At 49.2% G+C, this 26210-nt stretch overlaps 2 protein-coding genes across 2 annotated transcripts; one reads left to right on the top strand and one right to left on the bottom strand.

The window, feature by feature from the left end:
* Positions 1-786: 786 nt before the first annotated feature.
* LOC100833133 (protein IMPAIRED IN BABA-INDUCED STERILITY 1) lies at positions 787-3885 on the bottom strand. The gene is made up of 5 exons (XM_014902108.2): positions 2902-3885; positions 2511-2807; positions 1411-2430; positions 1192-1324; positions 787-1097 (listed from the first exon to the last, which is right to left on the bottom strand). Exons 1-5 carry the CDS (start codon positions 3256-3258, stop codon positions 1063-1065), a joined length of 1842 nt encoding a protein of 613 aa, XP_014757594.1. The 5' UTR covers positions 3259-3885; the 3' UTR covers positions 787-1062.
* A 16077-nt stretch (positions 3886-19962) lies between these two features.
* LOC100834054 (putative D-cysteine desulfhydrase 1, mitochondrial) lies at positions 19963-24821 on the top strand. Its single transcript, XM_024455367.1, has 11 exons — positions 19963-20170; positions 21038-21280; positions 21409-21474; positions 21590-21784; positions 21871-21981; positions 22372-22463; positions 23165-23254; positions 23426-23483; positions 23556-23669; positions 24146-24243; positions 24431-24821. The coding sequence occupies exons 1-11, from the start codon at positions 20132-20134 to the stop codon at positions 24636-24638; spliced, it is 1314 nt and encodes a 437-aa protein (XP_024311135.1). The 5' UTR covers positions 19963-20131; the 3' UTR covers positions 24639-24821.
* Positions 24822-26210: the final 1389 nt, after the last annotated feature.

Genomic DNA, 26210 nt, shown 5'->3' with positions numbered 1-26210 from the left:
GAACACCGGCCACTTATTTTCCTCGCACACCTTTGTTTTCTTCCCCTCTCCCTCCCAAGCTCCTTCTATGTACAACTTCTGCCTCCCAAGCATCTCTCTGTTCTGAGCTCCTCTAGTGTGCCTCCGCCTGCCATCCTCCCCCAAGGTCTCATCCTCCCGAGCTGTCATGGTTGTCTCGTGATGGAGCTCCAGTTGACATCACGGAGCTACAAAAAAAACTTGATATCGCCAAGAATGGAATCAAGGGTCGCCCGATCTGGCTCCGTTGGTGCTCCGCCGAGTCATAGGGGAAGCCGGTGATTCCGTTGTTGATGGCGAAAGGTTAGTGATTTTTGGATTTTTGATGTTGTGAAAGTTGTCACGATTCGCTGGAAAGCGTATATGTTATCCGCTGCGATGCAATCACTATTGGGTTGTAATCCATTTTTTTTTTGTTGCAAAGAAATTACTCCCTCCGATCCAAAATTCTTATCGTTATTTTAGATCAAATTGGCACTAAATCAACGACAATAATTTAGGATCAGAAGGAGTAGAATTTATTGCATACATGTTTCTTTCTTTGTTGCAGCGACTTCAAATTATATTTTACAGGGTCATGCAAGGAAACGTTGCAACAATGTTTGCTGTTTGCTGCAAGGACTCGACGTCCCAGAACTGTAATTTAAGTAGAATCGGACAGTTAGGAGGACGGTTGATCGGATGTGAAATGATCGACCCCTCGCGCGCCCGTGTTAAAAGACGGGCACCCTTTGAGGTACAACGATAGATGGGTCGGTGGGAGTAGTCAAAGCAGAGAGATCCACCCATGGAGGTGGCAAAACTGGCAATGTTGCAGCTCTATCGCAATTCGCAAATACAATCTCGATCGATCGCAATATATATATACACAAGCTAGCTCGATCGATCGGGAAGCCATGCATGGACGATCGATCCCCATAGAATTCCACAGTTTGCAAACAGCACGCAGTTCCATTCCATTCAGTTCCCCGTGTTAATTTGTTCAGACAGATGAATGATACTATTGCTATTGTGCTGCTGGCTGTGGTGTGTGCGATCCGGCCATCACTGACATGGCTGCTGCTGCTCCCTCTTGCTCCCTGTCAAGAACGAAAGAAGATGATGATCACATTTATGAACGGTAGGTTGTCTGGCATGGCAGTCTGGTGGTCACCGGCCGGCGACGGCGTGTACCTTTGTGGAACCAGGAGCGGCGTGCGGCGGCTCGGCGGCGGATGTGCTGCTCGTGGCTGCGCAGGAGCTCGTCCACGCACCCGGGCTGCGACAGCAGCGGCCCGGAGTAGTCCACCCTCGCCATGCCCTTGCTCTGAAAACAAACCAGTCAGACATCAAAAAAATCTTTAATCATCAAGACTCTGAATCGCTAATTAAGATTAAGAAAATGATCGAGACCTTGCTGCTGCTGCTGCTGCTCTTGTTGAGCTGCTTGGCCGCGTCTCTGATGGACCTGCTGCTGCTGCTGTTGTTGTAGGATTGTTGTTTTTCATCTTCTTCGTCTCCGGGGGAGGAGGCGGTGCAGAAAGCCTCCGTGATCTGCTCCCACTGCTTCATCATCTCCTGCTTCTCCGCCTCGTACGCCGAGGCCTTGCTGGGCCTGGCCTTGGGCTTTGAGGCCGCCGCCGGTGGTGCTCTGGGCTTCTTGGCCCACGCGAAGCCGGTGGACGCGGCGAGCTGCACGGGGCCGGCCACAGCCGCCGCCTCCTGCTTCTTCTCCGGCGGCGGTGCGCGCGGCAGCAGCAGCGACTCCTCGGCGTGGACGGCGGCGGCGCGCTGTGGCGGCTGCGGCTGGGGAAGCGGCAAGGCGGACGGAGCCTCGCAGCCGCGTGCGGCGGCGAAGTAGCCGGAGGCGAGCGCGGCGGCGGCGGTGCCCCGGCGCCTGGGGTCGACGGAGAGCAGCGTCTCGAGGAGCGCGAACGCGGGCTCGTCGGGCACCACCCCGGCGAAGGTCTCCCTGAGGCGGCTCTCGTACGGCGTCTGCGGCCGGAACGCGGCCAAGCCAGGCCCGGCCCAGGAGCATCCGTCGTCGTGGGCGGCGGGGGAGCCGCAGAGCTTGAAGATCTTGTGGATCTGCTCGACCTCGGTGCGGCCCTGCAGCACGGGCCGGCCCGCGTGGAGTTCGGCGAAGACACAGCCCGCGCTCCACAGGTCCACGGCCGGCCCGTACGCCGTCGCCCCCAGCAGCAGCTCCGGCGGCCTGTACCACAGCGTCACCACCCGGCTCGTCATCGCCGCCGCCCGAGACGGAGACGACGACGATGAATCGAAGAAGAGGTTTGCCAGGCCGAAGTCGGCCACCTTGAGCTCGCCCCCGGCGCTCACCAGCAGGTTGGCGCTCTTGATGTCCCTGTGCATCACCTCTCTCCCATGGCAGTGCTCCAGCCCCGCCATCAGCTGCCTCATATAGCTCTTGATCTGCATCATCGGAAGTGTTAACCCATTAATGTCGATTAAGGAAACAGAAACAAACTGCAAGTAATTTGATTGATTGTTACTTGGGGAGGGGAGAAGGGGGCGGTGTTGGATTGGGAGGAGAGGAGGGCGGCGAGGTCGTGGGGGAGGAACTCGAGGACGAGGTAGAGGTGGTTGGGGGAGGAGCGGGGGACGATGAGGCCGTGGAGGGAGACCACGTTGGGGTGGCCATGGAGGCGGCGGAGGACGATGATCTCGCGCGCCATGAACCGCACGCTGCCCGGCTCCGACGCGTCGAACCGGACCTTCTTCAGCGCCACCGCGCGACCGCCGTCCAGGTCCCAGGCCCGGAACACGCTGCTGTACGTCCCCTGACCGACCTGCATTATATCACGTTCCGGTCCGCCATTGATGACGTCATGATCGAGCTCGCTGACGTACAAATGCAATACGAAAGAGAGCTTGCTTGCTTGCCTTCTCGAGCTTCTCGAAGCGGTCGGCCTTGAGGGGGACCCAGCCATGGACGGCCTCGGCGGCCGCGGAGCTCAGCCACGCCGGCCAGCCGGCGGCCGCGTGCTCCGCGTCCACGTGCCGTCCGTGCACCTGCGGCTGCAGGTTCCGCAGCCGCCGCCGCCCGCCATTCTTCTCCTCGCCGGCTTCCTCCTCCTCCTTCTCCTCCCGGCCAAGATCAAACGACTCCAGCCGCACCGGCCGCCTCCATATAGACGCCGCCGACGTCGCGCTCACGGACACCGCCCCCGCCGCCGACGAGGACGCCACCTCGTACCCCGGCGACCCCACCGCCGCCCCCTTGGACGCCGCGCACCCCATGGCCCGCGGCCGGCCCTGCCCGAGAACCGACCACCGGCTGCAGGGGAGCGAAGAAGCAAACAGGGGACGATGGATGATGGGAGGATCGGAGGAGCAGGAAACAGGGGAGATGGAGCTCCTCTGTTCCGCCTCCCCCAACCCTTCTTCCTCCTCCCTCGCTCCCCTGTCTGCCTGCCCCTCCGCCCGCAAGAAGCAATTGAAATCCCCAAGCAGCAGCAACCTCCGTTCCGACCCGCTGCCTAAAGATAGATGGACAGAAATCTGGTCATCTGGATTAGACAGCAAGGCCAGCCTAGCCTTTGCCTTGCTTTGCTCTTGCTGCAGCAGCCTTTAATTGGGGGCTTTCTTCTTCTTCCTCCTCTTCTTCTTCCTACCACCTCAATCTGTCCTCCCTTTTGCTTTAATTCCTCTTGTGCTGGCCATGAGCCAAGAAAAGATAATGGGGGGCAGAATTTGCTCTTCTGGTGATTGTTTTTCCCTTTGCCATGTCCTGCTGCTAAATATAGCCCAGGAAAGCTGGCCAAGTGCAACAGCGAGGAGGAGGAAAGCAAGAACAGAGCAGGTGCAACTGATCCAGGAATTAGCAAGACTCTGTGATTTTTTTGTTTGTTTCTTCAAGATGACTCTTTGAAGAAGATACTATACTGAGATGTGCCGTGTGCGCATTGTCAAAAGAATTGATGTGTATGCAAGTATAGGAACGTGGTTGTCCGGGTTTTGGGCGGGAAATGTTCATGTGATTCCAATTATGGCGCCAGGGAAAATGTGGTGTGCCCATGCATGTACGTACTAGCCGTTTGTATTTAAACGCTACATTAGGCTAACCTAGTTTTCTTGCGCTGTGAGCTGCTAAGATGATCTCAGATAATGTAATTGCTTGTCAATGTACTCCCTCTCACCCTAAATTCTTGATTCAAATTTGCCCAAATGATGTTGTTGATGCTAGGATAAATGTCAGAGATAGTTAGCCCTGGTTTGTTTGTTTGTGTAGGAGAAACATGGCATCATGTGGTCAATCTGTTAATTAAGCTCAAAAGAATTGCAAAGTGATGGTTTAGCACTTTAGATGGTCTTTTTTTTTGTCTTTTCCTTTTCCTCCATGCCTGGAGAAAGGGGTACGTGCCCCCATCATTTGCATGGGAAGAATAAGGGAATTGAAGGTGGTGTGTTAGTTGGGGGATATTTGACTATTGCACCTATGGACATTTTGGTGAGGAGATTAATTATGGCAGGGATTGCTCAAGGAGTACAGTTCGGGTCCAATTTTGTTAGTGGAAATTGTGTTTGTTTTGATGAATATCAAACCTGTACTCCTTTATTCTATTGAATTATGAATGCATTAATAAGTGAGATTTTTAAGCATGCACATTGGTCATCCAAATTCTCCGCTCGAGGGTTCAGGAAAAAAAAACTTGCTCGAGTTTTGATAGGACAAATGACAACGACAACAAGTCGGTATGTGTCAATTTAAATGAAAATGACAATTATTGAAATTGATGAATGCAGCTTGTACTAGGTGTGAATTGTGATCAATGCATTGCGTGGACTGTGTGCAGTCATGGTTGGCTAGCCAACTAGTTACTGTATCATTCTTTCTGCGGAAAGGAATTTATTTGGTTGACTGCACACTTGCCATGTTGGTCTGTATTCTATGCCTCTCAAAAAGGTTGGAGTACAAAATAAATGGGTCCACCGGCATAGAGATGCCTGCATAGGAAGCACATGATTGCCTATGGAAAAAAAGAAAGAACTATGCTCGCATGAGTATTTTGCATCCAAGCTAGGCACAAAGACACTAACACATTGGATAATTGGGGAAAAACAGCATGGCTGAAAGAACACTCAATTGTATCATTGTAGTAAGTGGTTTATTCTCTTGAGGTAATTAAGCTGTATTTATTGGTCTCCTTGTTTTTGTGGTTTGTTTTTCTATCTCTTAATTAGAACAATGCTTTGCTTAGGAAGTACTACTAGTAGTGTATACTCTCTTCTTTTTCTGAAAGGTGGACATATTTTGTTTCGTTAAGACAATATTTTGACCAAAAAGTTAAATTAATGTGTGTTTTCATACATGAAATTTATATCAACTTGCTGATGATAATAGTACCCTATCATATAAATTACTTACATATTAATAGAATTATCATTGGTCAAAGTCTCGTCTTAACGAAACCGAATAATCCAACCTTTGTGAAAAGGAGAGAGTATTAAACAATGGCCGACAAGTGAGCCCTAGTAAATTGCAGTTGATGGTGGGACCCGCTTGTCAATGATTCTTTCGAAGAACTTCCCTCAAATGAGCATGCAGGCACATATGCATGGAGATGGGGTGTTTTTTCTTCCCTGCTACTTTATGCTTGCTTTGGTGCTCACACATCTTCTGTATATATAGCGTGTCATATATATATATATATATATATATATATAAGTCCCATATTAAGTGTCTCAAATTTGTCTAAATATTGATGTATCTATATTAAAAAACGTCTAGATATATGTAATATTTCGACACTTAATATGAGACGGAGCGAGTATGTTTGAATTGATTACGCTCTATTTTTGTTTTTGATGCAGCTAATATAATCGACCGAGCCATTTTCAGCCGTGTGTGTGGCCATGAGTTAAGTGTAGCACAATGATTATCCTGCCTAGCTAGCTAAGAAAGCAGTACACGTACACTATAAGTAGTACGGAGTACGTACGTATACTATACTCAAATACTAGACGATGTGGTCTTTTAACACTATATACGATGTGATCTTTTAACGCGTGCACGTGGCATGCATTTATAAGATTTTAACACGTACAGTATGTATCTTTGACAAACTTCATAGACAGTATATAGGACGACCATTGCCCTGCTTGGCCTTTTTTTTTTGAGAGAGAGCGCCCTGCTTGGCTTTTGGAGCTTTCATTGCAGAGCTTTTCTTTTCGGAATTTATATCGCGCGTACGTTCGTACGCTTGCGTGGTGGCGCGACGCACTGCGACATGCTGCACTGGTGTCCTGCAGTACTCCTGCATGCATGCATGCATGTGTAGTGGGTACGACGCTCCAGCATGCATGCGTGCTTTGGATGTTCTTTTTTGTTAGTTTGCAGCAGCGTGCAATGCATATTATACTACGGAGTACTTCCTCCGCAGTAGTTATTTTGAAGATTCGAAATGTTTTGTAGATTAAACTATTTGTATGATTCAAAATCCGTTTTCGTTGTTGACTTCGTTCCGACGGGAGTTTCAAAAGTAGATCTCCTCAGATATGTTTGGCCAAAAATTTATTTTGATCCTTTTGTTACCATGTAGTAATGCAAAAGTTTCCACGGTTGTTTCAGAAAAATTTATCATGTGCCAATGTAATACTAACACAACACTATTTCATATATTATTAGGTGTCGACTTTACATCTTATCGGATGGTAACTTTGATGCACAAATCCATCCTATTTTATATGAAGTTACGACGTGATTATTTATTACTAATAGGCCGGGTGGCAACTTCATATATTATTGGGCGGTGACTTTACATATTATCGGATGGTACCTTTGATATTCAAATCGCGACCGTATTTATATAAAATGCCGCACGGTAATATGTTACTAATAGAGTGGCAACTTCATATATTATCGTGTGGTGACTTTACATATTATCGGATGGCACCTTTGATGCACAATCACCACCATATTTATATAAAGTTGCCACACGGTAATATGTTACTAATAGGGTGGCAACTTCATATATCATCGGATGGTGACTTTACATATTATCGGATGGTGACTTTGATACACAAATCGCCATGTTACTAATAGTGTGGCAACTTCATATATCATTAGATGGTGACTTTACATATTATCGGATGGTAACTTTGATACACAAATCGCCACAGTATTTTGTATAAAGTTAGCACATGGTAATTTGTTACTAATAAGGTGGCAACTTCATAGATTATTAGATGGCAACTTTTAACACAATTTTACTTTTTGTCTAACATATCGACATGGGATCTATTTTCAAAGATCTCGTCAAGCCGAAATTAACCGTGAATACAGATCGTAAATCGAGTTCACGGTTTAAGAGTTAAAACATTTTTTATCTTATGGTCTTTTGTCTATTTACCATGCATGCTGTTTTGTCTCCCGTGATGTTGTACGCATGCACGCGCGCTGCTTCAACTACTTATACCAGCTCCCATGTGCCTAGTACATGCATGCGCGCATGTGCTGCATGTTGCTTTTCGTTTGCCATGCGTATGCGCCGAGTGCTAGCGTGCGACCGTCGCGCCCTAGTGGTGTCTTTTTTTTTAGCGGGCTTTCGTTGGAGAGTTTAGTTTATTGAAACTTGGAATTTTTTTTTTTGAGAAACATCTAGCTTTATTGATTCAATGAACAAAGAACAAGTGATCAAAATTGAAACGAAAACCAACAACAAAAAACCCTAATGAAACTAAAAGTTACATCACGATTCTTTGAGATAAACAACTCTTGATTCGCCATCCGTATCTTGGAAATTCTCCATATCTCCGGTGATGAAATTGCAGAAGACCAAAGCTGCACAAGCTGGACTAACCTTATAGGTTTTGAATAACCGCATGAGTCGCTCACCGCAACTGATGAGAACCTAATATCGTCGAACGCACTCTGGTCGGGGACACACCCTGTCGGAGCACGGGTCTCCGGCACTGGGGATGCCGAGCAATCCTTTTTGGTTCGGTGGAGGGCGAGGCGATTGCTCCGACGATCGTCGGCATGACGAAAGACACGAAGTGTCGACACGTGAATTTACCCAGGTTCGGGCCACCCGGAGGTGTAACACCCTACGTCCTGATTTTAGTTGTATTCAAGATTATGTGTGTGGTTTACAAGGTGCCCCGGGGGTTCCCAGGGAGCTACTTGGTTATGACTCTGCTATAGCTAGAACTAAAACTGATCAGAACCCTTTGACCGGTGACATTGGTCCTCCTTTTATAGACAAGGGGATACCATAGGTGCCATGCATGCAGCGTGACACGTCTCCTAGACGCGTGCCACAGCCACAAGTATTACGTTGCTGTTGATTCACGCTGGGTGCCATGCAGCGCCCGGTTCACTGTACACGGTAGAAAAAATGACTTGTAGAGTAGACGTCCTAGCCTTGCTGAGCAAGACTAGGCTTGCTAATAGGACTCCTGTCGGTGCATTAAATGCACCATGTCTGCCGTCTTGTCCTGTCTTCACTGTTCTGCGGGCCCTGCCTGCATGCCTGAGCGTGGGTTGCTGAGGTGCCCCTTCCCAACTAGCGCACCCGGCCAGTTGCCGGGAGGCGTTTCTTCCACTTCCCGGGACCAGGGTTCCCGGGCACTTCTTCTATTCCGGCCCTTAGTTTTGCCTTCACCTAGGACCGTCTCCTTGAGGCAGACTTCCCGGACCTATCGCTTCCCGGGAGGCCCTCCTGACGGGGCTTCGCCACTGGCGACCCACGCGTCTCGTATCAGTGGGACCCCGTGGGCCACTGGTACGACAGTAGCCCCCTGGGCGTGGGCCTGCAGCCTTGAGGCTCCCAGTAAGTGCTATCCTCGGTCGGTTGTCGGGCTACGCCCTATCCGACGCGCGGGTCCCGAGAGGAGTCCCCCTGGCACCTGACCCTGTGGGCCGCATTTACAGCTCCACTCTTCCGAGCGAAACGGTCGAGCGCACGATTTCACGCCTTATCCCCCTTAATCACCAGAGAGTTAAGGCCACGTCACGCACCCCCATATTAATCTCCGATTCTTTAGGGCACTTTATTGCAGGTCGTGGGGGTGTTCGTTGCAGCCCGCCAACCCCGATAAATACCCAAGGTTGGCGGCGGGCACTCCCCATTGCCTCTTGCTTCTGCCATTGCCCCCCAAGCTCTCCGCGCCCCAACTCCAACCAAATTACTCCCCCACCTCCGCCAGTGTCTTCCAAGGGCCAGAACCGACCCATGGGGAGCACCAGCAAAGGGAGAAGCGCGAGAAGGTTAGCAAGAAGGAGCTATCGGACCGAGCTCGGAAGGACGAGGAGATGCGGGCCAAGTTTGCCTTCTTCCCCCCCCCCCCCCCCCGGGTACAACGGCGAGGGGGTGAACAAGTTGGTCTTGGCGCTCGCCACCAAGCACAACGAGTACGGGCCGACGCGGATTCTCCCCGTCAGCGCGGAGCGCGACCAGCAGTACTTTCGGGTCTTCGGGAGATTCATCCTAGTCGGGTTCGTGCCGCCGCACTCTTTTTTCCTTTGCGCCATCATGGAGACATACGGGCTCATCATGGCGCAGATTCACCCCACGTCGTTCTTCACATGGCTGTCTTTCAACACCTCTGTGAAGCGTTCGTGGGGGTGATACCATCGGTGGCTCTGTTTCGCCACTACTACTACCCGAGGGTGGAGGGGAAGGCTCCCCTGTCCTCGGGAGTGGTGTTCCGGTTCCGCAATAGGATCAAGTCGGAGTTCATCCGGCTGGGGAAGAAGAAGATCGAGCACGAGTGGCGTCGTGACTGGTGCTGGGTGTGCACCGACGAGCTCCAGGAGTTCCACGAGGAGCCCCTCAGGTCCCCGAAGGGCTCTGACGACTGGCCGCTTCGCGACCAGAAGGACGAGGAGCTGGCCCCAATCTGTGCCAAGATCAAGGCGCTTCGTGAGGCTGGGCTCACGGACACGGATGTGGGGCGTCACTTCATCGGGAGGCGCGTGGCTCCCCTGCAGCGGCGCTCACATCCGGCGTAGATGTACACTGGGCCAGGTGACCGAACCCAGCTGCAGCGCATAGACCTCCTGCCGGAGGAGGTGCAATTCTGGGTGAAGGGCATCACCGGCAAGGACGAAGCCTCCCGGCTGCTGCCACTTGGAGCGCACCCGTTCCACGCCGGGATCCCGAACCCAGGAGCCCGGGATCTCCCACTCTGCGATGAGTGTGGAATCGTGGAGTACCCCTCGGCAGCCAGCGGGGTCGTCCCCCCAGAAGCAAGCGGGGTCGCACCGGAAGAGGAAGACGAGGAAGACGACATCCCCCTGGTGAGGCAATCTGCGGCGGAGCGGGCGAGCAGGCAGGAGGCCAGCCCGCAGCCTTAGGAGCCTCACGCCGACGTGAGGGTTGGGTCCTCCGGCAGTAGCGATGCGGCTGCAGCAGCCGCTCCGACTACTCGTGGCGGATAGGGTACTCAAGGTCAAACCGGCGGGGTGAGTTCAACGTTGTTCTGAACACTTTAGATTTTGCAAACTTTTCATATCTGCTTAACTTATTTTTACATTTTTGAGTTCTTCGAGGAAGAGGGGCAGACCAACACGTCGCCGGCAGCCCCGACCAAGAAGCCCCGCCGGACTGACGCAGGTGCTCTTCACGCAGTTGCCGGGGATGCTCCGACTGCGCCCGCGCCCACCGAGGTGCGGGTAATCGACCTCACCGGCGAGGTCGACAACGATGCTCCGGCGGAGGTTGCCTCCGTCGGAGACCTTCAACAATCTGCCCCGGCGCCTACCGGGGCCGCGACTGCTGCCGCAGACGACGCCACGCAGGCGGCGCCATCTGTGACGAGCGACATGGAGCAGCCTCCGCCAGTCGGAGCAGGTGGGAGTGCTCTGGAGAAGCCCCCAGCCTGCCCCTTTGAATGGGCAAGGAGCAGTGGGGCTTGGCCAGGCCAGGGGCACGTCGTCGAATCCCGACGCGCCCTCGGGATCTCAGACGGTTGCGGCGGGGTCCTCCTCCTCTGTCGGAGCCGCCTTCAGCCTGGGAGCAGGGGAGCTCCCGGGCGGTCATGGGATCGGATTACTTTCGACCCCAGCGTGTTCCAACAAGGGCACCAAGTGATCGACAACATCCATCAACAGCAACGGATGTTCGTCGATTTCTTCAACGACGCGCAGCAGCACGACGCCCACGTGGTGGCGGAACTGGGCTCCGCGCGACGGGAGGCGAAGGACCAGCGTGCCGAGCTGCAACGGCTCCGGGGGGAGCTCCAGCAGGCGCAACAAGCCAGGGCGGCACCTGCCGTGCAAGGGGTGCCGGAGGCTGAAGTCCTCCAGCAGCTGTGGGATCTCCAGCAAGAGCACCAGCAGGAGCTCGAGCTGGTGAAGGCCACGCGTGCCAAGAGCGAGGAGGAGCACCAGGCAGCTCTGGACTCGTTTCAGGGGCGTCTCCTTGAGAAGACGGACTTACTGTCCAACTACTCCCTGGAGATCCAACGCCTCTGCCGCGAGGTCGGAGAGCTGGAGACAGCGGCTGCAACAGCAGCCGAAGTCTCGGCACGCCGGGAGAAGGAGCTGCAGGACCAGGCTCGCTCCCGGGAGCGCGAGCTGGCGAGGCAGCTCAAGGCCGCCCACGAAGCGAGCTCGCCCCTTCATGGCGAGCTTGACATGGCGCGGCAGGAACTCCGGCTAGTCGACGACGACAACACCAAGAAGGCGTCCGAGATCGGCAGGCTGAAGTCCGAGTGCCGCGACCACAAGCTGCAGGCCCAGGAAGCTCGCGGTGCATGCACCGAGCTGCGGGCCCGCAGGAAAGGGGAGGTAGCCAGGCTGAAGAAGCTGGCGGACTCGGCGGTGGAGGCGCTGCAGGGGTTCGACATCCCGGTGGCCTCCTTCGACGGGGCGAACATGGGCAGCTTCACCTCCTTCTTCGCAGACTTTGTTGGTCGGTTGAGCGACCTGCAGAGCTGCATCACGGCCTTCGGGGACCGGCAGGTCGGCCTTGCAGCCGAGCAGGTCGCCGGGCAAATCCTCACCCGGGTCCACTCCGCCCACCCCGACTTCCCGTTCAAGTCGGTCTTCGACGCCTGGTCGGATGAGGAAGACGCCAAGACCCATCGGGAAGCGGTGCAGGGCGTTGTGGACGAGATGGTGGCGCGGATGCAGGGCAAGGTCGATGAAGCCGAAGCCGCTGACGAGGAGGTCGCCGGAGAAGCCCCCGGCGCCGACGCAGACGCAGCCGCCCCGGGAGCGCCTCCTGCATGATTGCCTGTTTTTTTTCCCTGCAAGTGGCCCATGGCGCCTTAGAAATTTTCGCGTTAGCCTTTCTTTGTCATTCCAAATACTATTTGTGAGCTCATTTGCTCAAGCTTTATTATATCCAATGCTACTTTTACTTGCTTATTTGTCTAAAAATAGCTTGCCGGGGAGGGGCTCTGTCCTTCTCGTGTTTTATCCTTGCGTATCCGGGGACTCGCTAACTACATGCTTGGCCAGACTAGGGACCCAGGACGGACCCGCGGTGCCGACCTAGGACCAAACAGCAGCGGCTAGTCACTCCGCCTGCGGGTTGACTACTCCAGCGCGCACACCTCCGGGACAGACCCGCGAGCCACGTGTGGGGGGCGTCCTCCCCCCGCAAGCGTCCTTCCTACGCTCCGACAACACGAGGACCAAGCTTACCTAGGCAAACCAGCACTACTAAAGGAAGAGCCAAGGACCCAAAACAAAGTACTTAGCTTTCCGTTCTCTTTGGTCTTGTAGCACCTTGTTGAGAGCCGTGGCAAGGACGCGGTGGCCGTGCAACCTCGAGCAGCAGAGGCATGCACCCCCACCGCGTCTTTGCGACACTTCTCGCTTATCTCATCGCCATTTCTGGTGTCGTTCCATAAGAGATGTGGCAGGGCTGTGATGGTGGGAACACCCTTAGCGACAAGCGCAGAGGGATGCACCACCATCGCCTCTCTGCGACATCTCTTGCTTTCTTGCCCGTTGCTAGTGCTGCACTTGCCCCGGTCTCTTTAAATAGCCGAAGCGCTGCCCTTGCCTCCACACGCGCGAGACCACCAGTCACCGCGTCGAGGCACTGGCCCTGTCTCAGTTTCCTGTATCAAGCCTCGAAGTAATTGCCATATATGTACAACTTACTCGCAAGACGACGACACCCGTGACCACCCCACGAGCATCACAGTGCGCCTTCGCCCCATCTTTACCCTGCATGTCAGATTACGGCAGTGCCCAGGGTGCATAGCAAAAAAAATCGAAATGCATGAAAAATAGTTCAAACTGGACAACCTCCTGCTTCCCAGCTCCCGGGCACAGAAGAGTCGACCTTGTTCATACTTCCATGGTGCCTTGCTGGCACGTAGCACCTTGCGGACAGGTCCAGCAACTGCCAGGCCTCGTTCCGGGACATCCCGGCAACGAGCTTGATTTTCGAGGTTCCAGCAGCCCCCTGCTCACAGCCAAGGATGAGGAGACGATTCTGTGCACCTAGAGCAGGAGACAGAAGCACACATTAATAGGAAAGCACATTATTCATTGAAGCAACACTTATCTTTATTCAACTTTGTGCTAGCGGATTACAATCGGGCCTTGTCCGGCTACAATAGCTTAAAGAGGCAGGCTGCCGTAGTGTCACCCGTGGGTAAGACGCCATCGTTTCAAGGATAGAACTTGCGCAGGTGCTCAATGTTCCAACTATTGGGCACCGACAAGCCTTCTTCGGTTTCCAGCCGGACAGCCCCCGGTCTGGTCACCTGCACTACCCGGAAAGGGTCTTCTCAGATTGGAGTCAACTTGTTCCTGGCCTTCGTTCCTTGTATCCGGCGCAGGACGAGGTGTCCAACCTCGAGCCCCCGGGGACGGACTCTCCTATCGTGATAACGACGGAGTCCCTGCTGGTAGCCTGCAGCTCGCACAGCAGCCCGGCATCGAATCTCCTCGATGAAGGTAAGGTCATCAATCCTCTGCGCGTGTTGGCTCTTGTCGCCGTACGCATACCCGAGGTGACCCATACTTGAGCTCGAGAGGCAGCACAGTTTCTGCCCCGTAGACGAGGGCAAACGGAGTTTGACCCGTCGCCCGACTTGGTGTGGTCCGCAGTGACCACAGCACGGGCCGAAGTTCTTCAACCCAGTGTTTCCCGTAGCCCTTGAGCTTGTCAAAAGTTCTCTTTCTTGAGCCCCCGCAGCACCTCTGCGTTGGCCCGCTCCACTTGCCCATTACTCCTTGGATGAGCAACAGAGGCAGTGTGAATCTTAGTGCCCATGTCCTCGCAGTAAGCTTGGAACACTGCACTAGTGAATTGTGTGCCATTATTGGTGATGATGCCGTTAGGCACACCAAACCGGCACACAATGCCCTTGCAAAACTTGATGGCCGCCTGCGCCGTGACGGCTCGGACAGGCTTCACCTCGATCCACTTCGAGAACTTGTCGATGGCCACGAGCAAATGCTCGTAGCTGTCAACTGCTCTCGGAAACTTGCCGACGATGTCCAGCCCCCAGACCGCGAACGACCACGAGGACAGGATGACTTGCAGGGCTTGCGCTGGCTGGTTGCTCTTCTTGGCATGAAACTGACATGCTTCACAGGTCTTGACTAATTGCTCGACGTCGGCAAGTGCTGTCGGCCAGTAAAAGCCGTGCCGGAATGCTTTTCCAGCTAGAGCCCTCAAGGCCACATGGTGTGAGCATGTGCCTCGGTGTATATCCTCCAGCAACGTGCGCCCTTCTTCTTGGGGCACGCAGAGGAGCATGACCTCGTTAGGACGCCTCCGGTAGAGTTCCCCATCCACCAGGGCGTACATTTTGGCTTGCCGGGCTAATCGCTCCGCGGCAATGTCTTCCTCCGGGAGGGTTCCGTCCCTAAGGTAACGAATAATATCCGTCCCCAGGGTGGCGGTTCCCAGCTAGTACATGCCACAAGCTTGGTGGCATGGTCCCCCACAACTGCAGGGTCCCCTTGAGTTGCCGGAGGGGCTTCCCCGGCAACTGTCTTGGGATCGACAGAGGGCTTTGATTGCCTCTGTACGAACACCCCAAGAGGCACCTTGCTGCGTTCCGCTGCCCATTTGGGCAGCTCATCCGCAACAAAGTTGTCCTTGCACTTCACGTGCTCAAACCGAAGTCCCTTGAACCTGGACTCCTGGTTTTGCACTTCCTCCACGTACGCTGCCATTTGGGGCCAGTCTTAGTCCTTGTTTACCTGGTTGATCACGAGTTCGTCCTTGCCAGTCCACGTACGCAGCCGTCCATTAACAATCGGACGGCGGGAGCCCGAGTGATCAACTCCCAAGGCCATAATCTCCCGCGCTATAAATACCTGTTCCCTCCCTTCTTCCCGTCTCCATCCATTCCCACACATACACAGGCCTAGAGCTGGACTAGAGCGCTCTCTATTCTCTCCCTTCTTGTGATGGACCTCTCCATTGGCACCCCTGCCCTCAAGTCCCCGTGCCTCTCATGTCCACAGAGGGCTACCGCCCGGGACAGCCACCGCACTCGCCACGGTTAGGGCTCTCGTGTCGTCGTCCAAGCCGTCACCAGGATAAGTGTCGTCGAAGCACGCATCACCAACTCTGGGTTTGAAGCACACTGGCGTTCGTTTCTGCTATCTAATCTTTATTTACCTGGAGTGTACGTTTCAGAGGAGTTGTTTTTTGAGAGCCAGCAGACATGTTTCACTGCAACATATATATACTCAAGGACGCACGCGGTTCAGTCGGTTTTACGAGATGGGTTTTTGCAGTTCAACTTTTCTTTCACTTTTGGACCGGAAAAACTTGGCGATGGTGAGGATTATCGTCTCTTCCTGTTTTCTCGATCGTCCTTCTTTGTTTTTGATTTCGAATAGGACGAGCGAGTCTGAAAGCCTGTACCCCTTAATTATTTGCAGATCGAAAGCAGTGACACTTTCATTAACTTAATCTCTTTTCTAGGATCTCTAAGTTATTCGTACATCTAAATAACTCTATATTAGTACAATTAAAAATCATATACTTGAAGAGTTTTTTTTAGTGTTTTTGTATTATATGAGTTGTATAAATATTTGTATCGTTTTATTTTGTATGAAATATCAATTGTATCAAAATATACATCAATCAACTATTATTTTGCAGATTACTAGAAGAGATTTTGGCCGCATTTTTTTAATTGAAGTGGTGGATGTTTGTTGTTGGCAGATCTAGAAGCAAAGGAATGCCCGGTTTTATTAGGTCTTAAGACCAAGCTTTAGATCTAGGCGTTGTAAATTTAAGGATGACATTTCTCTCCTGCGGCATAGGATTAAACCTTCTTTTCTGCCTTTTTTTCATAGATGGATAGCTAGTCTTTCCTAGTTTTTTTTGGTTTGCTGACATCCGTAGGTTTCTAGCCCTTCCGTAAATACTTTGTATAGCATTTGTACAATTTTCTTTCGATTAATAAATTATTGTCGGGGACTCCCCTGCAGTTTTTGGTAAAAAAAATCAACTATTATTCAAATCGTGATACAAATATCTACCAAAGCAGCTTCGAAGTGGAGGGAAAGGAACAACAACTCAAGTCTTTATAAGAGTAAATGTATAGTTATATTTTGGTTGTAAAGATATTTCCATACTTACCGACCTAAAAGATCAAAAAGATATTTATCATACTAACAAGACACTTCTGCTTATTTCTAGAGATATGCTCTCTCCTCAGCAAGAACAACACAAGCTGAAACATGATTTGTCAAAATCGGGACTCACTATAATAAAAAAAATACACTGACTTATAATGATTCTCATATCTACTTTCATTAAGCAAGAAATACGCGTAAAGTAAAGACAATGAAGGCAATAATATGCAATTGTATTTGGACATCGGCAATGCATCCCAAAATAACTAATGAGGTATCTTACAAGAAACACTTCATGAGCCGTGGTTAAGAAGTCAGAGAAGAAACGCTTGATAAGCCATGGCTCAAAGGATAGAAAAATAGACAAGTTTACAAGTACTACCTCTATCCGACTATATGAGCCACACATGTGTTTCTACAATACATGTGTGTTCCTCTATTTACATCGTAGAATTTTGTGACTAACTTCTTTTTCACATGGGCCAGGTTGGGGGGCCGTGCATTTTTTTTAATGGAAAGACTGTAAGGAAACCCTTACGGCATAATTGTGAGCACCAGGATTTGAACCCTGGTGGGTGGAGTTATGCACCCACAACTCCAACACCACACCAAAAGTTGTTTCTCGGTGGGTCGTGCATTGGCATGCTTTCCACCTTAGTGGGTCGGCATGGCACAACCCGTTCATATGTGAGTGTGTGTTTCAGGCTGGGTTAAGTCTAATTAGGAGAAGAGCGGGCTGTTGGTCAGGCATACACTTCTCCCTCCTTTTGCTCCATCTCGCTACGAAGCGCTCGAGCCCCCTTGCTCTTGCTCGGAAGAAAATCGTATAAGATTAGGTCTAATTTTTCATCATGCTAGAGCCTCTTAGATCCGTGACATATGGCGGCACAAATCTTAAAGCACAATGGGAATCTCATTTTCTCTTTCATGGTTGTTCCCACTTCATGATAGTTTGGTTCGCTGTCAAATACAGATCGCTCGCATGTTGTACATCAATCTCTCTCATGACAAAAGACAACATCACTTAATCCTAAACCGAGTACGACATCGTCAATTTTTTATCAGCGCCTTCTCTAAACCTCGATCATGGAAGCAATAACTAGGTAGCGTCTCGATGGCGGACATAGTCTTTGTATCAAGATGAAGCGATTCAAAGAAGGATGTGTCATTCAATGTTTCATGATGTGTCATTCAATGTTTCATCATGTAATCAACCCGAATTTGACTTTGAAGACAAATATATGTTACGGCCGAGGAAATGATCGGTTAGTGTCTGACAGGTCCATAGCACAGATCCATGTTCACCCTTGGTGATGGAATCTGGGATGGATAACGGGATCCATATCTTCCCGACGATAATTAACTGCATAATAATTATGATGCTTTGAGACTAGGGATGACCCTTTTTTTTTTCTTCCGTGGTCGCTCACGTGGCCCCACCACGCCCCCATCCCCCTCCCCCTTGACAGTTTCCAAATCCCATAACGCAGCCTTTCCAAATCCGAGACCACAAAAAAAAGGGAAACGGTTATCTTCGACCGAGCGTCGAAACGTCTCCCCACGGTCGTCTCCCTTGCTCGACACGTGGCCGTTCCTGGCGAGAGAAAAAGGCAACCGCATGGGTGCGGGTCCCAGGAAAAAACCAATCTAGCGGCCTTGATCGGTTTGATCGAACGGCAAAAGGAAGGGCGCCGATTTTGCCCCAGGACGCCCGGCCGACGCCTCGAGTGCCCCGAAAAAAACAAAAACAAATAAAAGAGACGGCCTTGCCCTTCGATCTCGTGCAGCTGCCGCCGTAAAGATCGACCGTCCCTTCTCCAAGGAGCTCACTCTCCATCGTCGCCGCCGGCCGCTGGATTCGCTGGCTGCGCCACCACTGGACTCGACGGGCGCTGCCGCCGGAGTCGCCCGACTCCTCGGTTCCAAATTTTTCGGACAATTTTACCGGAGGCCGACGCTATCATCGGGCACCAACTGCAGCAAAGATAACGAATTCCCTCCATCCCAATTTAAATGACGTTTTAGGTTTTATATTTTTTTCCCCATTTTAACTGTCGCGTTAGCATCATAAAAAAAGCTAGAGGAGAGTTGATTGGTTGCATGCAGGGAAAGTAATTACGGCACAGCACACTAGAGCTAGTTACGGCACACAACCAGCAGCTGATTGGCTGCATGCAAGCCAGGTAATTAAGGCATGCATGGAGGAGCGGTAATCATGGCATGCTCGCGGCAGCTGATTCGCTGCATGCGGAAGAGACGCGTAAAAAGCACGGCCTGCAAGCATGACTCTTGAACCGAAACGTTTACAGCGAGCCGCTTTTAATTCTTTCTTGGTATTAGAGATTTTTCTAAAACGTCATTTAAATTGGGAAGGAGGGAGATTGCAGCATCTAATTTTGGCGAGTACAGCTTGATTGCCCGATTTAAATCTACGCCGCCGGCCGCCTCTGAGCCCGACCTCTCCATCCCCCACGCTGTGTTAAATCCCTCTGTGCCGATTTAAACAACAATGGTGTTTTGACTTTCTCATAGTAAGGCACTGTATTAACCGACGTGTAGTAGCTATGGATCAGCATATCCCTGAGGTGCTAGGGGCATAGAGGTTTGGGAAGTGTTTGTTGTTCCAGTCAATAAATATTCTTGTTCTCCCTGTCATGTTAGCGCTGATGAACCTACGTACTCCGTACTAGTTTGTAGTTGTAAATTTTACTGCAATTATTTGGAAATTACCCCAATGGGGAGGATGTCATCAAACTTTTCGTTCTTCACCATCTGGTGGACACCAAGTTTGCACTTTCAGCAATAAGGTGAGGATGGCATGGATGCAAGACAAGGCCTGGGGGGGAGAAAGAAGAAGCTTGGTGGCAGCGCCAGAATCAGAATCTTACCCGATTTGCCACCGTGGCGTTCAATCCCGGGATCGTCGACGCAAACTGAGGCCTCCTTGATTTTTTTCCTACGAGAGCTCTTTGGTTTACGGGAATGTGGAGCTGATTCACATATCTCTGACGCACGAAATAGGCGCGCGCTCGCCGCATAAAACAGCCTCTTCTCGAAGGAATTTTTTTTTACGGAAGCACCGATAGGTCTCTGACCGCTGGATTCACGCGAAGGACGAGCTCTCGCAACGCCAGCCGCCGCCCGCCGGCTCGAATCTACACGGGGGTACCTGTCTCTGCCCAGTAAACTCCTTTCCCCATCGCATTCGTCTCCGCCGCAATCCGCCGCCGGCACTGTTCTTGTCGCCCGCCGTCGCAGGCGACCAGATCGGACCCGCCCCTCAATCCCTCCTTGATTTCACTTGCTGGTGCTAGTTATATATCTATGATTTCTATTGCCTTGACGTGGTTAATCGGATTTGGGGCGACGCGACCAGAAGCCTGCTGCTCCAATCCAGCGAGTCCTCACAATCTCATTCACAGTAACCAAGCATACCTAGCATAGCCATGATTTGTTTTGGGTTTTCTTTTGGTTCACAAACATATCAAAACTGAAATCTTGGCGTTTTCTCCTAATTCAATTATTCATGCGGCCCTCCCTTCCAAACCAGAGTGTGTTCTTGCTATCCAGATTGATTTTTGTTTTGACTTTCTCGTGGTAATGTCTACCTACAGATGGGTTTGGAATCAGAATGACTCGGTGATATTCCTATCCTATTCCTACGCTGCCGCCAAAGGCAATTTGTTCTTAAATTTCCAGAGTTTTTGCATTTCCTGTCCCTACGTTTTCAAAATCCTATGACCCTCGTAGATTATTTGGTCGAGTCGTTTTGGCAGGCAGAAGAGATCTTCAACAACAATGCCGTGATTGTAGGGTCTAATTTTGGCGAGTACAGCTTGATTGCCCCAATTTAAATCCACGCCGCCGGCCGCCTGTGTGCCCGACCTCTCCATCCCCCACGACCTAGCCACACGCGCGCCGCCCACCACCCGCCCATCTCCTCTCGGCTCTCTCCCTCGCCACCAAGCTCCGCCGCTTCCCCGACGCCGCCGCGCTCCTCGCTTCACTCCATCCTTCCCTTTCCTTCCTCCTCCGCCTCCTCCCGCTTTTCTTCCCTGACCACCCCCCTCGCGCTCGACCGCCTCTACACACTCCTCTCCTCCGTCCGCGCCCGCCCCGACGCGCAGCATCCCGAGTGGCGCCCCCTCCTCGCCTCCGATCACATCGCCCCTCGCCCTCATCGCCGGCCAGAGTGAGAGAGTTTAATCTGCTCGTGGACCGTGCCTTTTCTTTTGGTGAACGCTTAATTTTTGTTGATCTCTTTGCAAGTCTTGTTTAGCGTCTGAGAGCAGTAGCGCCCAGCGTTGGAACAGGCAACGCTTAACAACTGATTTTTTAATTTTGCGGTAGTTATTTTTTTAAGCTAAGCGTCTACTACTTAAGAGACTTAGCATTGGACATGGCCTTGGTGAACGCTTAATTTTGTTAATAGCATGCTCATAGGTGTTTTAATTTACTCTATCTTTGTTTGTCTAATTTTTATCTAAATAAGCTTAATTTGGGTAGCTGCTCGGTTGGCCGGGGAAACAATCTTCAAGAGCAATGGTCACCAATACTTCCATCCCCAAATTGTTCTCCCCTCACGCCGCTATCCGCCGACTGACCTCGACCGCTCCCAACCGTGTGGCATTCGCTGTGTCTCCTGCCGCAGCCCAGATCGGCAGCTTCATTGCTGAGAAGCCCTATACGCCGCCGTCCTGGGCCTGTGACCTCTCCCCCGTCCCGTCCCACAGCTTCACCCTCGGCCAAGTAAGCTTTGCTATCTTTGACACTGGCTCCATACTTCGACTGATTAGTATGAAGATTTGAACTAGTTTAAAGCGAAGAGAATGTAGAATGCTTAGTTTAATGTATTTCTTTTTTTGTAATCAAAACAGTTTCCAACTCCGATTCACAAGTGGAACCTTCCGAATTTGCCGGAAGGCACAGAAGTATGGATCAAGGTGAAACACAAGAACCGCTACTTTGTTCAGTTTCCAAAATTTGATATACTTCATGGTTAGTTCATTAGGACTCTTTGCATTTCATTCTTATGTGAAATATTTTGGGACACTGTAGCGGGATGATCTTGCTGGCATGGAACTGAGCGGCAACAAAGTTCGGAAGCTCGAATTTCTGATGGCAGATGCCGTCGCGCAGGGTGCCGATTGCGTTATCACTGTCGGTGGTATCCAAAGCAACCACTGCCGAGCGACTGCCATGGCTGCCAAGTATGTTAATCTTGATTGCTATCTGATACTAGTTACCTCCAGGGTAAGTTATGTGCTTGTGAGGTGAAATTGATTGAACGTTCTGTGGCAATGCATCTTTCTAACTTGGTTTTGGTGGGATATTTCCAGCTTCTCGTGGATGAAGATCCTGGTTTGGTTGGTAATCTCCTTGTGTCGAGATTATTGGGAGCGCACATTGACCTTGTCTCAAAAGGAGAATTTAGTAAAATTGGGAGCGTGGTATGCTCTCCTCCATGATGTGTTATGTTGTTGGTGCTTTGTGCTTTTCGTAGTTATGTCTGAATGTTGCCAAATCCTTGTTCATACGCGAGTCTTGCTCATTATTCATGCTTGATAGGACACCTTTTTTATTTTGTGGAAGATAATCACATGAAAATAGCATGTTTTTGTTTTATTTTCAGAACCTAATACTTAGTAGTCATTTTTCTGTCCCTTGAAATTCTTGATGTTACTGTCTATTCTTTGGAAATATGTAGTACAACACTTTGTGTCAGTGCCCTTTCATACCTCAGTGATTAGTTTTTCTTATACCTAGAATTATTTGTTATGCCGTACCTCTTGTATTGCTCAAGAAGTTTTCCAATCACAATATGTATTTATTTGTTATAGGCTTTAACTGACTTGCTAAATAAGAGGCTTTTGGAAAAAGGACGGAAGCCTTATGTGATTTCTGGTGGTGGATCCAACTCATTGGGAAATTGGTACGATCTTATATGTGGTGATAGCTGCTAAACTACAATTTTGTGATCTTACATTCCTGCTTATAGCATAGTTTGAGGTTTCCTCGTGGATTGGTATCCATAGTTTGATAGTTGTCTTACATTCCTGTATTAGAAGATCAAGATGATTACAGGAGTATCATACGATAGGAGCTCTTATTGTGATAAGATAGGTTTAAGGGTTAAGGGTCTAAGCATCCACTATATAAAGATGCCATGTGTCTTACGTTCGAGAAAAATAAGAACCATTCTATTATCTCCCGAACTCTTTCACCTAACCTATGTAACTAATTTCCTGTAGCCATGCCATCTTGCTATATCTTTGCACAATAATTGTCCTGTTGTGAGTCAAGGTTCACAACATACCCCATTGAGGGAATAGTTATTATATTGATCTCTTTGAACTGGACTTGGCATCTACTGATGTAAGCAAGAGTGTCTGGATAGGATCTCATACAGTGGCTAACGAGTTGCATAAATGGTGACTTGTTGTGTTTCAATATGCATACGAGGTTGTAGAAAATATTAGTGTACTCTTTTCACATTGTGTCGAGAAGGCACTGAAGTTTTCATTATGCAAACTGAATGTAAAAGGAATAGCTGGAGTTCAAAAAGGCCTCAGAAATTTCTGTAAATGATAGTTTAGTTTATAATATTCAATCTTATGTGTCTTGCTGTTATAGGGGATATATTGAAGCTGTAAGGGAGATTGAGGAGCAAATTCAGTTATCTGGTGATGTTCAGTTTGATGACATTGTTGTTGCATGCGGCAGGTATTTCAGTGACCCCTGCTATTTTTTTATATTATATGGGTAATTTTTTTTTTACGAAACAACCATCAGCTATATGGGTAATTTTATTTACATGTTTATATGGTTTCATGCGCACATAATGGAAGTTTTCATATTATCACTTTATGATTTCATCATTGAAACTTTGTGCAGTGGTGGAACCGTTGCTGGTCTTGCTTTAGGATCACAATTGAGTAGCTTAAAGACAAAGGTGTAAACTTTCTTTAGCTATTTTCTTATCTTGCTGATGTTTCCGCATACTAATCATCCACTTGTATGATAGGTCCATGGATTCTCGGTTTGTTATAACCCTGGATACTTCTATAACAATGTTCAAGGTCTGATTGATGGACTTCAATCTGGTTTGAATTCCCATGATATAGTCAGTATTGAAGATGTGAGTATGTTGTATAACTTCTGTTGTTTGAGGATCTCGAAAAGGAGCTCATCCCTAGTTCTTTCGCATGTGCCCCTCTTGATAGTACTGTTGTCTTTAGACTCAATGTGAATCTTTGATCCACTAAAACCCTAGAAATATACAAGCTGAGAACCTTGGGCTACAACCATTAAGAATGAAAGTAGAGGTCACCAACCTAGAAATACAAGCTAAGAACCTTAGGCGTCAAGGCAGGGGTTGATCGCCTTGTGACGTCTTACCGCCTTAAAAACCTCGATCTTAGTAGAAAGCATTAGTCCTTTTAATTGTGTTGTCATTAATCACCAAAACCCATAGGGGTCCCAGTTGCACTTTCAAGTTACCATGGTTTTTCTGTGGCTAGTTTGTTCATTTTGCAGTATCACTTATGCGATGGAACCATAATTAATGAATTCCCTATTTAAGTTAGTCAATTTTGTGAATATTTCGCTTGGCAGGCTAAGGGCTTGGGGTATGCCATGAACACAGCTGAGGAGCTTAAATTTGTAAAGGATATAGCTGCAGCAACAGGCATTGTGCTTGATCCAGTCTACAGGTGAAATACTTTTCTTCTATGTGTGACAATTATCTGATCATGTATGCTAGTCCTTCCATCCATTCAATTAAAGAAGTACGATATATTCTAGTGGTCAAGTTAATACTAATACCCTTCCCATAAATTCAGGAAGAGATTTAATATTTATCCTTCTTAATGAGGACATGCATGCTTTTGTGTTCTACAGCGGGAAGGCGGCATATCGTATGCTGAAAGACATGTCCAACAATCCAACCAAGTGGGAAGGGCGAAAGGTCCTCTTTGTCCATACTGGTGGTCTCCTTGGGTTGTATGATAAGGTGGACCAGTTATCATCTTTCTTTGGGAGCTGGCAAAGAATGGACCTTGAAGAATTTGTCCATGCAAAGAAGGCACTTGTCAGATGTTCCGCTTGATATGCACTTTTCTTCTTTTATTGATCGGAATTCTGGACATTTAATTTATTTAGAGAGCATTTTTCTCACATTTGTGCACAGAAATTCAGAATATATGGCTAGTGTTGAGTATAGTATTAATACAATATGAGAATAAAGTGCATCTTTCAGCCATTTGAAAATAAAACATAGGGTTTTTCATCATAGTGTTATCATAGTAGAAAACGGAGTAACTTAGTTTCCAGGAGTACAGAAAATAAGTATCAGCAACTTCTATTCGGTCTGTCAGTAGTTTCTTACAAACGTTTTTTGTTAGATTACCTCTACCGGAATGCACTTTTCTGAAATTAATGTAAATATGCCACCAGCGGTTAAATTTATCTGTTGTATGATGCTAGCTAGAAATGCAACACATGTAAGCCTTAGCTGTCTCCCCGATGATAATATGTTGCTTTTCTGGGTAATTGGTTAATGTTTTTGATCAGGGTGGAAGCTGATTCTCTATTGTTTGAGATGGTAAATCTTTGTTCGTGAACAAACTACTGGTTGCTTGCCAGAACAGATTGCATGTCAAACTGAGGACCTAATTGGATTTGATAAAGAAATGGGTTAGTTGGATAGACGCCACTGCAATTTTTAGCTATTTGAGAAACGCCATTGCAACTTTAATCTTTTGAAAAACGTCATTACAATTCTCTACCTTCCCATCCACATGAGGATATATGTAAATATTTGTGCCAGAATAGTTCAACCATATCATTAATGTTGGGCCACACAATGTTGAGAGCTATACGATTGTCTCAGTATGCAAGTACTTGGGAGTTTAGCCCTAACTACTTTCATTTGGAAAAGTGTGTCTTTTGTTAGCATCATGTTTAATTGTTGTTCAATCATGAAGCTCTTCCTCAATCTCCTGTAAATATGGTTGCAGTCCAACGTTGCCTAAGCGGCATATCGGCTTGCAAGCCAACGAAGATGTCTCTTGGCTAGAGATTAACAGAACTGCTTCAGTGGGTGCTGAGACGTCTGTATAGGCGAAAAACTTGAACCATTTCCTTTTACTGTGGCTCTTTTTTCTTTTCTTTTATGAGTAGTGTTCTTGTTTTTGTGCCCAGACCATACGCTTCAGTTGCACTATGATTTTGCAAATGCTTGTTGTCAGAATTTCTTTTGCTATTGGCTGTGTTTCTATTTTTTGCTTTATTACTGAAAATTCGAAATGGCTCCCGAGCACAGATGGACTCCGTAATTCTAGGCCAAGCAATTAGTCAGGCAATTGTGGTACTAGTCTGAATAGTATGTTACAGTAGATTAATCCAGACTTTGCTTGAAGTAATGTAATTTCTCTTAATTTTCCTAGGCATCGCCCCTATTAGTCGCCTAATCAGACCATGTTCAATGCAAAGTGCTTAGGGAGGTGCTTGCACAAAATAAACCGGCTTTTGTCTAAACACTGGTGCTTGTGTTCTATAGGACGAGTGCTTAATTAAGCACCTCTAGTATAAAAATAAGCACTGGTGCTTAAGAATAAACCGGTTTAATTTTGTAACACTACTTTAAACACCTTGCATTGAACATGTTCTCGGTGCAACT

This window comes from Brachypodium distachyon, chromosome 4 (genome assembly GCF_000005505.3).
Source record: "Brachypodium distachyon strain Bd21 chromosome 4, Brachypodium_distachyon_v3.0, whole genome shotgun sequence".
NCBI classification, from domain to species: Eukaryota; Viridiplantae; Streptophyta; class Magnoliopsida; order Poales; family Poaceae; genus Brachypodium; species Brachypodium distachyon.
The sequence above is the reverse complement of the archived record's forward strand: the minus strand, read 5'-3'. Positions and strand labels throughout refer to the sequence as shown.

Bases quoted from the DNA above. Each gene is read 5' to 3' on its own strand.
- LOC100834054 (XM_024455367.1), top strand. From the start codon at position 20,132: ATGTCTACCTACAGATGGGTTTGGAATCAGAATGACTCG. The intron at 21,475-21,589 runs GTGAAACACAAG...GGGACACTGTAG, and splicing joins GCACAGAAGTATGGATCAAG to CGGGATGATCTTGCTGGCAT. The intron at 24,244-24,430 runs GTGAAATACTTT...TGTGTTCTACAG, and splicing joins GTGCTTGATCCAGTCTACAG to CGGGAAGGCGGCATATCGTA.
- LOC100833133 (XM_014902108.2), bottom strand. From the start codon at position 3,258: ATGGGGTGCGCGGCGTCCAAGGGGGCGGCGGTGGGGTCGCCGGGGTAC. The intron at 2,431-2,510 runs GTAACAATCAAT...CCGATGATGCAG, and splicing joins CCCCCTTCTCCCCTCCCCAA to ATCAAGAGCTATATGAGGCA. The intron at 1,098-1,191 runs GTACACGCCGTC...CGTTCTTGACAG, and splicing joins CCGCTCCTGGTTCCACAAAG to GGAGCAAGAGGGAGCAGCAG.